Genomic DNA, 15,417 nt, shown 5'->3' with positions numbered 1-15,417 from the left:
GACTTGATATGCAGATACACTCAATTAGCAGTGCTGGTTAAAATATGAAGAGCAATAAATAAAATGAAAAATCTAGACATAAATCTTAAGGGAAGAACTAAGAGCCCTTGGGATTTCATTACTGATAGAGTAATCTTGTTTTTGACAGGTCGTTCTGTTTTATTGGAACAACCACGAAAGTCAGGTTCCAAAGTCATTAGTCATATGCTTAGTAGCCATGGAGGAGAGATTTTTTTGCACGTCCTTAGCAGTTCTCGATCCATTCTAGAAGATCCGCCTTCAATTAGTGAAGGATGTGGAGGAAGAGTTACAGACTACCGGATTACAGTAAGACTCTAATATCTATAAATTTTGAGTCTGTCATTCAGCAAGTACATAGAGTACCTATTATATGCTAAGATCTGTGGCAAAAAGAAGTTTAGAGACGTTGGTTTTTTATTATTGTTTTAATTAGGTGAATTTCCTGCAGTACTTGCTCAAAAGAGCCGTTTATCACTATGTTGTCTTCCTTACATACTCAGTGTATGCTGAGAAGTATCTGAATAGCATTGACACACACTGGAATTATAGGAGAGAATGGAAGTTGATTCGAACTAATATTTTAGGTGGAATTTTATTTCTAGTAACTTAAGTGCCAAGCATAAACATTTGAAAGTTTGGATTCTGCTACTTTGAAATAACACTATAAATTTTTATATTATTGAGAGGTGCATACAAGGAAATTTTATCTATTTTTGGTAGAAATTGAATTGTTCAGATTTGAATTTTTCACTCTTCCACCCCTCTTTGATATTTCATGGCTGTCTACTTTTTAAGGTGGTTTTAAAAATTAAATGTGAATGATGTATATGAATATACTTTGTAAACCACAAAGTGTTTTGTACTGTAATTGTTTTTGATTAGGCTTTCATTTTTATTTTTACATAATTTTTTAAATAAGGAGAAAGCTAGTAAGTATTCATTGTAGAAAATTTAGAAAATGTAGATTCTTTTTATAAAAAAGCAAAAACAAAGACCTGTAATTCCATCATTCAAAGATAACCACTGTTAACATTTTGATGTTGTATTAAGGTAATTTTTAAGCAAAATGGTATTCTAATGTGATGAACTTATTCTTTTATCTGCATATAATAGAAAAGAGTTAAATTATAGAAGTGAAGAAAAATGAGTGTTTTTTAAAAGTGGAAAGCACCATGAATGTTTTAATGTTTGAAGTTTTCTTCATCTCCGTTGAATAAAGGCTGATAGGTTTCATGTTCAAAAAGAAAGGAAGAAATTAGTGTGTGGAGGGCGGGCTGTTAGAGAAAATGCTTTGTTGCATATCACAGGACAGAAGACCTCAGGGGAACAGACTGTTACATGTAATCCGTACTGAAACATTAGAAAATAGTTTCTAATTTTATTTTATTTGGTTATCATTAGGATTTTGGTGAATTTATGAGGGAAAACAGATTAACTCCTTTTCTAGACCCCAGATATAAAATTGATGGAAGTCTTGAGATTCCTTTGGAACGAGCAAAAGATCAGTTAGAAAAACACACCCGTTACTGGCCTATGATTATTTCACAGACCACCATCTTTAACATGCAAGCGGTAAGTGTTAAATAGTTTCAGTTTTTCTTCTAGAATAGTTATATATTGTTTACAAATAACATTTATCAAGCAAAGAATGAAATATAAGACTTTGCTACAGTTAAAGAATTAGTAATAGAAAATGGAAGTGATGGTTATAGATTAGCTCTCCATGGTGATGTTTAAAATCAATTCAAGTACTGTTTAGATGCTTCGATACTTATTTTTCATGACAGATTTTCTTTTTCTTTCTTTTTTTTTTTTTTAATCTAACAGGTAGTTCCATTAGCCAGTGTTATTGTGAAAGAATCTTTGACAGAAGAAGATGTGTTAAACTGTCAAAAAACAATATACAACTTAGTCGATATGGAAAGAAAAAATGATCCTCTACCTATTTCCACAGTTGGTACAAGAGGAAAAGGCCCTAAAAGGTAGGTTTTTTTCTTTCTTTCTCGTATATCACATTTTCTTGATACTTACTGTTTTTTTGAGCTAACTTTTCCATATGTAAATTATATGTTTGGGGGTGTGTATATACACATACATATGATTAAGATGAAATGATATAAAATAGCAGAATTAGATACATTATCACTTAGAATTGCACTGTTGGAAGAGAAAGGAAACCCATGTTTAATTATTTCTTTTAACTTTATCAGTAACAAGTGACACGGGTATTATTTAAAGAGTATTTTGTAAGAACATTATTTTAAATCTTTACTTTAGAGATGAACAGTACCGTATCATGTGGAATGAGTTAGAAACGCTTGTCAGAGCCCATATCAACAATTCGGAGAAACATCAAAGAGTCTTGGAATGTCTAATGGCATGTAGGAGCAAACCCCCAGAAGAAGAAGAACGAAAGAAACGAGGAAGAAAAAGGGAGGACAAAGAGGACAAGTCAGAGAAAGCAGTGAAAGATTATGAACAGGAGAAATCTTGGCAAGATTCAGAGAGGTGATTTCTTAATTAAATTAACATAGCACTATGGTGCCTTTTGGCATATCCCATTCTACATGTACCGCATTTGAACATTCAGACCTTATTTATTAGTACTTCATTTAATATGTGTTTATTGTATTTTATAACTATTATTTTATCATTCTTCAAGTCTGGAAGGTCTTTCTTGGGCTTAAAGAGGTATGATTTTTTTTTTACTATTGGGGCAAAGATAGTGTTTAATTTTTTTCCTAATTAACTTCTGAAAGTCATAATACATGATTTTTGGTATCAGTAGTTGCTTTTATGTGTTATGAACATCAAAGGCATAGTTTTATTTCTTTATTCAATGAATACTTATTAAAAGCCCATGATGTGCCAGTCATTTGGCATACGATCCCTGCCCTGGAAGAATGTACAGTGTTGTGTAGAGGTAGGCAAGTAAATGAGCGATTTACAGCAAAGTGTGGAAGATGCTATTATAAAAATAGGTATAGGAAACCCTTGAAAGCATGAAAGATCATAGTCCTATTCTGAAAACCTTCCTCAATAGTACACTCTTTTCCTCAGTTCATGATTTATATAGTGATGTCAGGGTTAAATTTGGAAAAAAACATAAAAAGTAATAAAGGTCTATAAATAAAAATATCATGACATATTATCAGTAGTTGGCTCTATCTTCTACCTCCTTGCCAGAAATGAGGCAGAGAACCAGGTAACTATTACAATGGCAATGTAGTCAGTCCTTTAAGACAGAACTTACTATGGAAAATTTGAAACTTAATCCAAGAGTAGAATAAAGAGTTACCTATTATCTACTTTTAAAAGTTAATCAATTCATGGCAGATCTCACTTCATATATATTCACATCCATTCCCCTCACCACTACCACCCTCCACCTCCCCCACCTGAATATTTTGAAGCTAATTCTGGAAAGTGTATTATTTCATTCATAAATAAGTAGGACACTTTTATTCCATTTGGCCTAGAGGTTCACTTCTGCCTTAGTGCTGCTGAGTTTCTGAAACAGAATTGTCTTGCTTTAAGAAGAGGGGGGAAAGAATATTCTCATTCAGATCCCACTGATCTTCAAGTATATGAAATTCAAAATAAGCTTGGAGTTAAGTTCCTACCTTAAGGAACATAAGTACATTTCCACATACATAAACTAGGGAACAAATGCTAGTAGATTTCTTAATCTTATTTGTAATTTGAAATAGTATTTTGTCTATATCTTTAGAAATTAAAATTGTGAAGTATCTTCCAAAGATCACATTATTTGGTTTTTTTGAATTTTATTTTATTTTTTATACAGCAGGTTCTTATTAGTTACCTATTTTATACGTATTAGTGTATATATGTCAATCCCAATCTCCCAATTCATCACATCACCAACACCCCCCTGCCACTTTCCCACTTGGTGTCCATACATTTGTTCTCAGCATCAGTGTTTCAATTTCTGCCCTGCAAACTGGTTCATCTGTACCATTTTTCTAGGTTCCACATATATGCATTAATATACGATACTTGTTTTTCTCTTTCTGACTTACTTCACTCTGTATGAAAGTCTCTAGATCCATCCACATCTCTACAAATGACACAATTTCATTCCTTTTTATGGCTGAGTAATATTCCATTGTATATATGTACCACATCTTTATCCATTCCTCTGTCATTGGGCACTTAGGTTGCTTCCATGACCTGGCTATTGTAAATAGTGCTGTAATGAACATTGGGGTGCATGTGTCTTTTTGAATCATGGTTTTCTCTGGATATATGCCCAGTAGTGGGATTTCTGGGTCGTATGGTAGTTCTATTTTTAGTTTTTTAAGGAACCTCCATACTGTTCTCCATAGTGGCTGTATCAATTTACATTCCCACCAACAGTGCAAGAGGGTTCCCTTATCTCCACACCCTCTCCAGCATTTGTTGTTTGTAGATTTTCTGATGATGCCCATTCTAACTGGTGTTAGGTGATACCTCATTGTGGTTTTGATTTGCATTTCTCTAATAATTAGTGATGTTGAGCAGCTTTTCATGTGCCTCTCGGCCATCTGTATGTCTTCTTTGGAGAAATGTCTATTTAGGCCTTCTGCCCATTTTTGGATTGGGTTGTTTGTTTTTTTAATATTGAGCTGCATGAGCTGTTTATATATTTCGGAGATTAATCCTTTGTTCCTTGATTCATTTGCAAACATTTTCTCCCATTCTGAGGGTTGTCTTTTTGTCTTGTTTGTAGTTTCCTTTGCTTTGCAAAAGCTTTTAAGTTTCATTAGGTCCCATTTGTTTATTTTTGTTTTTATTTCCATTACTCTAGGAGGTGGATCAAAAAAGATTGCTGTGATTTATGGCAAAGAGTGTTCTTCCTATGTTTTCCTTTGAGAGTTTTATACTGTCCGGTCTTACATTTAGGTTTCTAATCCATTTTGAGTTTATTTTTGTGTACAGTGTTAGGGAGTGTTCTAATTTCATTCTTTTACATTAGCTGTCCAGTTTTCCCAGCACCACTTATTGAAGAGACTGTCTTTTCTCCATTGTATATCCTTGCCTCCTTTGTCATAGATTAGTTGACCATAGGTGCGTGGGTTTATCTCTGGGCTTTCTATCCTGTTCCAATGATCTATATTTCTGTTTTTGTGCCAGTACCTTATTGTCTTGATTACTGTAGCTTTGTTATAGTCTGAAGTCAGGGAGTCTGATTCCTCCAGATCTGTTTTTTTTCCATCAATACTGCTTTGACTATCCAGGGTCTTTTGTGTCTCCATACAAATTTTAAGATTTTTTTGTTCTAGTTCTGTAAAAATGCCATTGGTAATTTGATAGGGATTGTATTGAATCTATAGATTGCTTTGGGTAGTATAGTCATTTTCACAATATTGATTCTTCCAATCCAAGAACATGGTATATCTCTCCGTCTGTTTGTATCATCTTTAATTTCTTTCATCAGTGTCTTACATTTTCTGCATACAGGTCTTTTGTCTCCATAGGTAGGTTTATTCCTAGGTATTTTATTCTTTTTGTTGCAACAGAGATCACATTATTTCTGACCTTTAAAATTTCACCTTTATAAATTCTTCTTCATTTTCTTTTATAATTTTAGCCCCATTTTACAGCTGACTATGTTACTGAATTACTGCATTATAGGGAGGAAAAGGGAAACTTGTGTTTAAATTCGTTAAGTTCTCTTACCTGATTTTAATTTGAGGTATAGCTTCTGATTTGTTCCTAGGCTTATGTTGTGAGAGTCAGGTATCTTTTATTGATTGATATGTAAAGTCTAGTTAAATTATTGAACCATTCAGATTTCTGAGAATTTAAACTTATAAGTTTTTATTATTTGTCCCTCTGAAAGATTAAAAGGAATCTTAGAACGTGGAAAAGAAGAGTTGGCTGAAGCTGAGATTATCAAAGATTCACCTGATTCCCCAGAACCTCCAAATAAAAAGCCTCTTGTTGAGATGGATGAAACTCCACCAGTAGAAAAATCAAAAGGTAAGGTAGAACTGTGGTAACTATGTTTGTAAAAAGTTTTCCAGTTTAGTTCTGTTGTACAGTGTCCTTTTATGTTGTGTGTGAGGAAGAGCTACTCACTGCTCCTGATGTTGTTTAGGAGACCCTTTGTTCACAGCCTTGGAAAATATAGGCAGTAAATATATTTGTCAACTTTTTTTTTTAATTTTAGTTTATTTTTGGCTGCGTTGGGTCTTCATTGCTGTGCATGGGCTTTCTCTAGTTGCAGTGAGTGGGGGCCACCCTTCGTTGAAGTGCGCAGGCTTCCCATTGCGGTGGCTTCTCTTGTTGCGGAGCATGGGCTCTAGGTGCGTGGGCCTCAGCAGTTGTGGCACACAGGCTCAGTAGTTGTTGCTCCCGGGCTTTAGAGCGCAGGCTCAGTAGTTGTGGCACATGGGCTTAGTTGCTCCGCGGCATGTGGGATCTTCCCAGACCAGGGCTCGAACCCCTGTCCCCTTCATTGGCAGGCGGATTTTTAACCACTGTGCCACCAGGGAAGTCCCATTTGTCAGCTTTAAAGGAAACATAGTGTCATAGCTTTATTAACGAAGCCTTTGGAAGATAAACACTTTTACTATAAAGTCTGTGGTTTAAGAAACTTTAATTACATAAACTTGAATCTGTGTATGTTCCTAACACTATACTAAGTGCTAGGTTATTGAGGACAGACTCTTTTCTCTAAGCTGTTACTGAACTTAGGGAAGGATCTAATATCCCCATTTACTGATAAATTAAAATGTCTTGTGAATGGGTTTCAGTAAAGGTATTACAAACAATATTTTTATTGTAATGCCTTTTATGTCTTAGTTATAGGCTGAAAAGCTGAATTTCCTCTTGAGGAATTCTAGCAGTCAAAGATAGGATTTGGGTTTGGGAGTGCCTGAAATCACTTTAGGCTTTAGTTATCTTGAAGGTAAACTAAATTCAGTTCTTTCAGGGTAAATGGGAAATGGTATGACAAAGGACTGAGTTCTTACCACTGTGCCTTTACATAAGACCTCAGAGCTAGTTACAATTATTGGCAGCTCATCCTAGGGAGAAGGTTGGATTGTTTGTTTTTTTTTTATATACTATTGTTGTAATATATATTGTAATACATGTTAATATTGTCCAGTTCACTGATTTCTTTGAAATTGGAGGTAAGAGCGATCTTACCATATTTGTCTTTCAGGCATTTGCCCAGGGTACCTGGAAAATAATGGGATTTAAATAAATGTCTATTGGTAAATTATTCTATTACTCACATGCCACTGCTGATTAGGATGAGGTTAATTTAGGTTTAATCTAAACAGTGCTTCAACACTGTTTGGAAAATAGAACTCTAAAAATTATTATTTATAGTAGCAAAAAGTTGCAAGCAACTGAAACATGAATTAGCAAGAGAATGACTTAAATGATGGTGTGTCCATAGGGTGGAATTTATAAAGCCCCAGAATAACTATTTTCACAAATACCCACTCTTTCCTCTTGCTAATGTATGTCATTCAGATTTTAACTTAAGTAACTACTTTTTCAGAAAAGACTTCCCTGAGGACCTCCTTTCACAATTAAGTCAGGTACTTCTTTGTGTTTCTGTTGCATCCCATGATTAATACTATGGTAGCACTTAGAGTACTGCATTGACATTGCTGATTGATATGTTGCCTCTACTATTCGGCTGAAACATTTCAAAGGCAGGGGCTTTTAAAAATTTACTGTTGTAGGGCTTCCCTGGTGGCGCAGTGGTTGAGAGTCCGCCTGCCAATGCAGGGGACACAGGTTCGTGCCCCGGTCCGGGAAGATCCCACATGCCGCAGAGCGGCTAGGCCCGTGAGCCATGGCCGCTGAGCCTGTGCGTCCGGAGCCTGTGCTCCGCAACGAGAGAGGCCACAACAGTGGGAGGCCCACGTACCGCAAAAAAAACCGACAAATTTACTGTCGTAAATTTTCACTACCACCCACTACAGTCCCTCGTTTATAGTAGAAGTTCAATTATTATTTGTTAAATGAAAAAATTAATGAATTAATGTATAATAAGTTAAATTTAAAATGCAGGTTACACAGCCATATATACCATGATGTCCACTTTATTTTAAAAGAAATTTTTATACACGTATGCACTAGAGCATGTCACTTAGATGAAATATCAGCTATAATTCAATTAAATAGATCCCTGAAGCTTTTCACCCTAGAAACACTATATAGAGTGGCCCATACGAGAAGCAACTTGATTGCAAATCACTGCCTGCCCTTGTAACTTTCCATTCAAGACTGGTACTTGCAACTTGTTTGTTTCTTTTTTCATTCTATTTTACAACCTAAGTCATATGTCTCTTCTGATCAGCAATTTGATATGGGTCTTTTGTTGTACCTCAGTTTCATCTGCTTTGGAAAATAACTTCCTAGGGCTCTCCAAAGTGAATTTTGTGCTTGCTGTGTAGTCTGCATGGAAGGTTAGGCTATTCCAAACATGCCCTATAGATTTGGTGAAAATCTGTTCACCTCTCTTTGTGTAATGCAATAATAGAAAAACCCAAATGTAATTTTATTGCTATAGATTGGCATTAAAAAAATATGTATGGTTGTTAGAGTAGTAGTATTATCGGTGATTTATCCCCTCTTTATGTTTTGCTTTTTTCTACACTTTATCTAATGAATATGTATTAGTTTTATAGTAAGAAAAAATGTTTCTAATTTTGTTATTATGGAAAATTTATATGCAGTAATATAAACTCTTTCTGGTGCACAGTCTATGAGTTTAGACCTTGTATACAGTTGTGTAACAGCCACTACCACAGTCGGATATAGAACAGTTGTGCTCGTCTTACACTGCCCTACCCCCAATCCCTCATAACCATGGATGTGTCTTTTTCCCCCTATGATTGTGCCTTTCTCAGAATGTCATATAAATAAAATCATAGAGTGTGCTGCCTTTTGAGGTTGGCTTATTTCATAGAACATAACGCATTTGTGATTCATCTGTGTTGTGTGTTTATCATTGGTTTTTTTTATTCCATTGTATATGACTGACTTTATTAGAAAGTGCCACCTCATTTTTCCAAGTGGCTGTACATGTGCATTCCCACCAGCAGTTAGTGAGAGTTCTGGTTGTTCTGCACCCTTGGTAGCACTTGGTATTGTCACGATTTTTTTTTTTCTCTCCTAATAAGTATGTAGTAGTATTTCCTTGTGGTTTTAATTTATATTTTCTCTCATGACTAATGATGGCGAGTGTCATTTCATTTGCTTATTTGCCAGCTGTGTATCTTCTTTGATGAAGGTCCATTCAGATATTTTGCTCATTTTTAAATTGGGTTGTTTGTGGGGGTGGTTATTGTTGAATTTTGAGAATTTTTAATTTATTCTGGGTACAAATCTTATGTTGGATATGTGATTTGCAAATGTTTTCTCCAAGTCTGTGGATTGTCCCTCTCCTGAGAGCGACTTTTGCAGGGCAGAAGTTTCTAATTTTGATGAAGTTCAATATATAAATTTTTTTCTTTTATGATGTGCTTTTGGTGTTATATATGAGAAATCTTTGCTAATCCAAAGTCACAAAGATTTATTTCTATGTTTTCTTTTAGGAGTGCTATAATTTTATTTATCTATCTATTTATTTATTTATTTTTATTAAAGTATAGTTGATGTACAATATTATATGTTACAGATGTACAGTATAGTGGTTCACAATTTTTAAATGTTATCCTCCATTTATAGTTATTATAAAATATTAGCTGTATTCCCAGTGTTGTACAATATATCCTTGTAGCTAATTTTATGCATAATAGTTTATACCTCTTAACCCCCTCCCCCTTCCCTCCTCCCACTTATAGCCCTTCCCCCTTTCTTCTCCCCACTGGTAATTACTAGTTTGTTTTCTATATCTGTGAGTCTGCTTCTTTTTTGTTATATTCACTAGTTTGTTGTATTTTTGAGATTCCACATATAAGTGATATCATACAGTATTTGTCTTTCTCCATCTGACTTCTTTCACTTAGCATAATACCCTCCAAGTTCATCTGTGTTGTTGCATATGGCAAAATTTCATTCCTTTTTGTGGCTGAGTAGTCTCCCATTGTATGTATGTGTATAGATGTATACATACACACACACACACACACACACACACACCACATCTTTATTCATCTGTTGATGAACACTTAGGTTGCTTCCATATTTTGACAATTGTAAATAATGTTGCTATGAACATTGGGGTGCATGTATCTTTTTGAATTAGTGTTTTTGGGTTTTTTTGGATATATACCCAGGAGTGGAATTGCTGGGTCATATGGTAGTTCTATTTTTAGTTTTTTGAGAAACCTCCATACTGTTTTCCACAGTGGATGCACCAATTTACATTCCCACCAACAGTGCACAAGGGTTCCCTTTTCTGCATATCCTTGCCAGCGTTTGTTATCTGTGTTCTTTTTGACAGTAGCCATTCTCACAGGTGTGAGGTGATATCTCACTGTGGTTTTGATTTTCATTTCCCTGATTATTACTGATTTGAGCATCTTTTCACGTGCCTGTTGGCCATCTGCATTTCCTCTTTGGAAAAATGCCTATTCGGGTCTTTTGCCCATTTTTAAATCAAGTTGTTTGTTTGTTTTGATGTTGAGTTGTAAGGGCTGTTTTTATATTTTGGATGTTAACCCCTTATCAGTCATATCATTTGCAAATATTTTATCCCATTTGGTAGCTTGTGTTTTTGTTTTGTTGATGGTTTCCTTTGCTGTGCAAAAGCTTCTAAGTTTAATTAGGTTCCATTTGTTTATTTTTGCTTTAGGAAACAGATCAGAAAAAAATAATTGCTATGATTTATGTCAGAGTATTCTACCTATGTTTTCCTTTAGGAGTTTTATGGTTAATGGTCTTACATTTAGGTCTTTAATCCATTTTGAGTTTATTTTTGTATATGATGTTAGAGAATGTTTTTTGCCTTTTGTGCAGAAAAGAGTTAACTATAGCAAGCCTGAGGCTATTATCATTAGAAAAGCCTGCTTTCAAGTTTGGCCCTTGGCTGACATCTGGGAATATGGCTTTTGAAACATTCCCCAAATGATGAAGTTATTTTGCCTTATATCTGAACTGAACACCTGCTTTCCTTCTGGGAGTCTGTAATTTTGATAGTTGTAATTAGGCAGGGAATGCCTACGTGACCAGCCCCCAGAAAAACCTTGAACTCTGGAATCTTAAATGTGCTTTTCTGGCAGAAATATTGTACACACATCGCTGCATTTTTGCTGCTGGAGGGAGTATGCACTCTTGTGTGAACCCTCATGGGAGGGAGAGAGCATGGAAAGCCTGCAAATGGATTCCTCTAGTCTTTGACTACTGTGCCTTTTCCCCACACTGGTTTGGCTATGTGTCCTTACTGTGCTGTTGTAACGATTCCTAGCTGTGACTGTAACTTTATGTTTAGTCATTTGAGTCCTTCCAGCAAATCACTGAACCTCTAGTAGGTGGTCTTGGGGACCCCTAAACACATACAAATTTTAGAATAAAGGGAAGATGATATTGCTTAAATTATATAAAGTGAACAATAGACTAAGGGATAAATTTGTTAAGTTTGTAAATTTTGAAGTAATGAATTATTCTACCTTTGTTCTCTTTCAAATATTACACCAGGACCAGTGTCCTTATTATCCTTATGGAGTAATAGAATCAATACTGCCAATTCCAGAAAACATCAGGAGTTTGCTGGACGTTTGAACTCTGTTAATAACAGAGCTGAGTTATATCAACACCTTAAAGAGGAAAATGGGTTTGTATTCATAACTGTAGAAATTAGCTTTGTTAATTGCCTTATAGTAAGTTTAAAAAATAAACGCTGCTTGTTTGTTGTGTTCAGCAATTTTTTTATTACTTATAATAGCTTTTATTACTTATAATATTATGGACTCATACATGTTACTTATGAAGAGAAAAAAAATTACCTTCTTTGATTCTTGGTACTTGTAAAAGACCTGATATTATTGACTGTAACCATGAATGTTCATTAAACATCATAGAGGGAAAAATTGTAGAGAAAACGTAGTATGCAGCACTGACTCTTGTGTAAAATAACAGGGAGAAAATATTTCCTCGTAAGTAATACAGTATTAGGAATATTGATTTTAATTGAATAAATCTAAAATCTAAAAATAATTGAAGATTTATTAGAATAAATCTAAAATAACTTAAATGGTTATTTTAATCTTTTTTGGAAGGAATTCTCTTAAAAATGTATTGATAAAGGTATTTCTTTAGTGGAAAAGGAAATAAATCCTTGTCAAAATGGAAGAGATTTTTTCCCTTAGTTTTGCTTGGAGCAGTATAGTGGGAAAAAAACAGTGGCCTTGGAAATGAAAGCTTGGGGAAGTCGTGTAATCTCTCTGGGCCTGCCTCAATTTTCACTCATTTGCAAAATGAGGAAGTTAAACTAACCAGGGGGAACCCTAACTTTAGTCACTTTCTAAAGTGCTTACATTCTTCTCTTCTATGACTATATTAAATTTTAATTTCATTTAATAGTTAGATAAGGAGAAAAAATATTGGTAGTTAATGAATGTTTTATTTTACCAACTCATTTTTTTCCTCCTATTTTTCAGAATGGAGACAACAGAAAATGGAAAAGCCAGCCGGCAGTGAAGAGTGACTTGAGCAACTGAATTTAGTATATTGCATAAATATTTTGGATGGAATTTGATATAAGAACTTTTACAGCAAGATTGTATAGTTATGTTGCCTGGACTGGTTTTTACATTTTTTAAATATTTCAACTAACTTTATCTTTTTTGTATTAATTGTAAAATTGGCACATATGTCAGAAATATACATTTGTCCTCCCAAATTAAACAAATTTATTTTATGGTAAAGGGTGTTCCCTCTGGAAATGTTTTTTAAAAAATTCTTAGGCTTCTCTTTGCCAAATAAAACTCTTAAAATATCTGAAATGCAAAATATCGGAGTATTCCTTTAGGAAAAAGATAATATTCATATAATGGCTGACAATTTTAAGAAATTCTAACAGAATTTGGGTGAGATTTACATTTAATATAAAATATTGCCTATGATCCTGCAGCATATGCAGTGCTTTTCCAAAAAATAATGTTTTTCTGTTTGTTTATTTTTTATTTTTTATTTTTTTTTGTAGTAGGCGGGCCTCTCACTGTTGTGGCCTCTCCTGTTGCAGAGCACAGGCTCCAGACGCGCAGGCTCAGCGGCCATGGCTCACAGGCCCAGCCGCTCCACGGCATGTGGGATCTTTCCGGACCGGGGCACGAACCCGTGTCCCCTGCATCAGCAGGCGGACTCTCAACCACTGCGCCACCAGGGAAGCCCCTGTTTGTTTATTTTAATTTAAGTTGTTTTGTGTGTGTGTTGCCTCCTTAAAAGCAGAGTTTTCAGGTAGTTGGGGTAAATTTATGTTTACCCATATTGGATGATGTTATATATACTTTTTACGCTAAAAACTTATTGTTCATTAACTTTTCATGTTGCAAGAGAAGCATGAAGGAGATTGCTTCGCAGACTTGGAAGAAAGAAAAGTTACTGTGTTACTTGTTTTAATCCCAGAAAAGAATCTTGGTCTCCTCATCTCTCAGAAATGTCATGGTTATATGGTGTATATTTGGTGAGTCTTCTTCCTGTGCTGCTTCTGGAAGCTCATAACATGTTGCAAGAAACATGTTATTTCAATGTTAAATGCTAATTCTAGGCTTGTCATTTTTCCTTGAGTATCTATTAGAGAAGGGGAAAAGCTCTTTTTTTAAATATAGAGGTTCAGTATTTTTTATTTAAAAAAAATAACTGGTGGTTTAATAAGGGTTCAGCAGGCTTTCAATCCAGTGAAATATACATTGTTCTCCTTTATCAACTCCTGTATCATTCTTAGCCCTTGCATCTGCCCTCTCCCCTAAGCTAGAGCCATTTTTATTCCTTACCACTGTGTTTAGATATACACCACTCAAAAGCATGACCTAGACTTGCAAGATTTCAGGAGCTGTAACCCAGTACTGAATTATTTGATCATATTTACTTGTGGTTGAGTTCTGACCTTTTGTGTCTTATCCTTGATACCCATTCAGCTTGTACCAAGTTGGAGTCCCTGCTTTAGTTCTTGATTCAAAAATCTTTTCTTTATAACCCATTTCAAAGACCCTTTTTTTACTCTCAATTTGTGCTTCCTCCTTTCCCATGTGCTAAGGCCACGCTACTTGTTGACAGTCTTATCTACATTTCAGTCTCCATTTTTAAGTATTATTTTTGCATATATACTGCTGTTACTGTGTTCTACCAACTGGTAGAATGTTTCTGTGGCTGCATTTTGAACGACTGTACAAGTAGCTTTCTGTATTATTCCATATATTGTTGGTCGTTAAGATTGTCCAGCAGACTCATTCTACCTGCTTAACTAGATGCCTTTTGAGCACCTAAAATTGAGCTCCTTCTCCACCTCCCACAGAGCATCAAGCTATATATTCTTGGTCTTATCTTGAGATACATATTACAGCCTTTTGGTGGAAGTGACTGTTTTAGGACAGAAATAGAAGAATGACTGGTAGTTGTTGGCTCTACTAAAACAGCATCCATATTGAGGATTTACTAGTCAAGAGAAGTGGACAAAATTTAAATTAAATAAAAAGTATTACCCTTCCAGACTTAATGATTGTGGGAATGAAAGTTACCCTAGAGAGAATAAGTGCCCTTTAAGTTATAAAATTCTGATATTAGTATCATGGTAGCAAAAGATGCCCCTCATTTTTGTCCCCTTGCTCCCCAACAACAGCAAAAACTTGACATCCATCCATGGACAAAAGTGCCTTTGAGGGAGCTGTGGCATCCAGCACCCAATGCCAAGTGACCTGGGAAGGGTGTCACCCACCTGTGTGTTTGATAAATAGGCAGACAAACCTTGGTCTCAGCTGTGGACCCTGCGGTAGCCCATGAAGAGGCTCCATACCCTCTCAGCCACAGTCTGGGAACCCCTGGAAAACACTATCTTAGGCACTCATCCATGGATATGAGAGCCTTGTGGAACTCCAGGTTTCTAGGTGAGAGGTTTCAGCATACCATTGGAGTAAAATAAAACATGCATCTGGAAGCACTGGAGTAGATAAGAGAAATAGCTTGACATTACCCGCATTACCCTTCCTCCAAGGTGATGACACAGCTTAGGGCCAAAAGAGAGCTCAGCCCATGATTTCTCCTGTGGGGGAAAGTGAGAGTGTGTGGGTGAGCACCCAACTTCTCCAGCTGTGTGGAACGTTGCCAAGGGGGCTCATTTCCTTGTTGCCCCATCCAGAGTACTGAATTGTGAGCTACAAGACAAGGGGGTTGGTGGGAGGGGGTGGGAAGATGCTGGGAGAGTGGCAGATAGGATTCTCAGAGGGCATTATAAAGGGATGCGGATCTTACTGTGTTGTAGACTCTATC

At 35.6% G+C, this 15,417-nt stretch overlaps 1 protein-coding gene across 1 annotated transcript in view; it reads left to right on the top strand.

Moving 5' to 3' along the window:
* Positions 1 to 12,906, top strand: part of INTS13 (integrator complex subunit 13) — a 33,390-nt gene extending 20,484 nt beyond the window's left edge. The window contains exons 11-17 of the mRNA XM_060112270.1: positions 149 to 327; positions 1,423 to 1,593; positions 1,849 to 2,003; positions 2,299 to 2,529; positions 5,864 to 6,003; positions 11,629 to 11,764; positions 12,591 to 12,906. Coding sequence (XP_059968253.1) covers positions 149 to 327; positions 1,423 to 1,593; positions 1,849 to 2,003; positions 2,299 to 2,529; positions 5,864 to 6,003; positions 11,629 to 11,764; positions 12,591 to 12,630 — 1,052 coding nt within the window. The 3' untranslated portion in view covers positions 12,631 to 12,906. The remainder of the gene's footprint in view (positions 1 to 148; positions 328 to 1,422; positions 1,594 to 1,848; positions 2,004 to 2,298; positions 2,530 to 5,863; positions 6,004 to 11,628; positions 11,765 to 12,590) is intronic.
* Positions 12,907 to 15,417: the final 2,511 nt, after the last annotated feature.

Source organism: Mesoplodon densirostris, chromosome 11 (assembly GCF_025265405.1).
Source record: "Mesoplodon densirostris isolate mMesDen1 chromosome 11, mMesDen1 primary haplotype, whole genome shotgun sequence".
NCBI lineage: Eukaryota > Metazoa > Chordata > Mammalia > Artiodactyla > Ziphiidae > Mesoplodon > Mesoplodon densirostris.
Note: the sequence above shows the minus strand (reverse complement) of the source record. Positions and strands in the feature narration are given on the sequence as shown.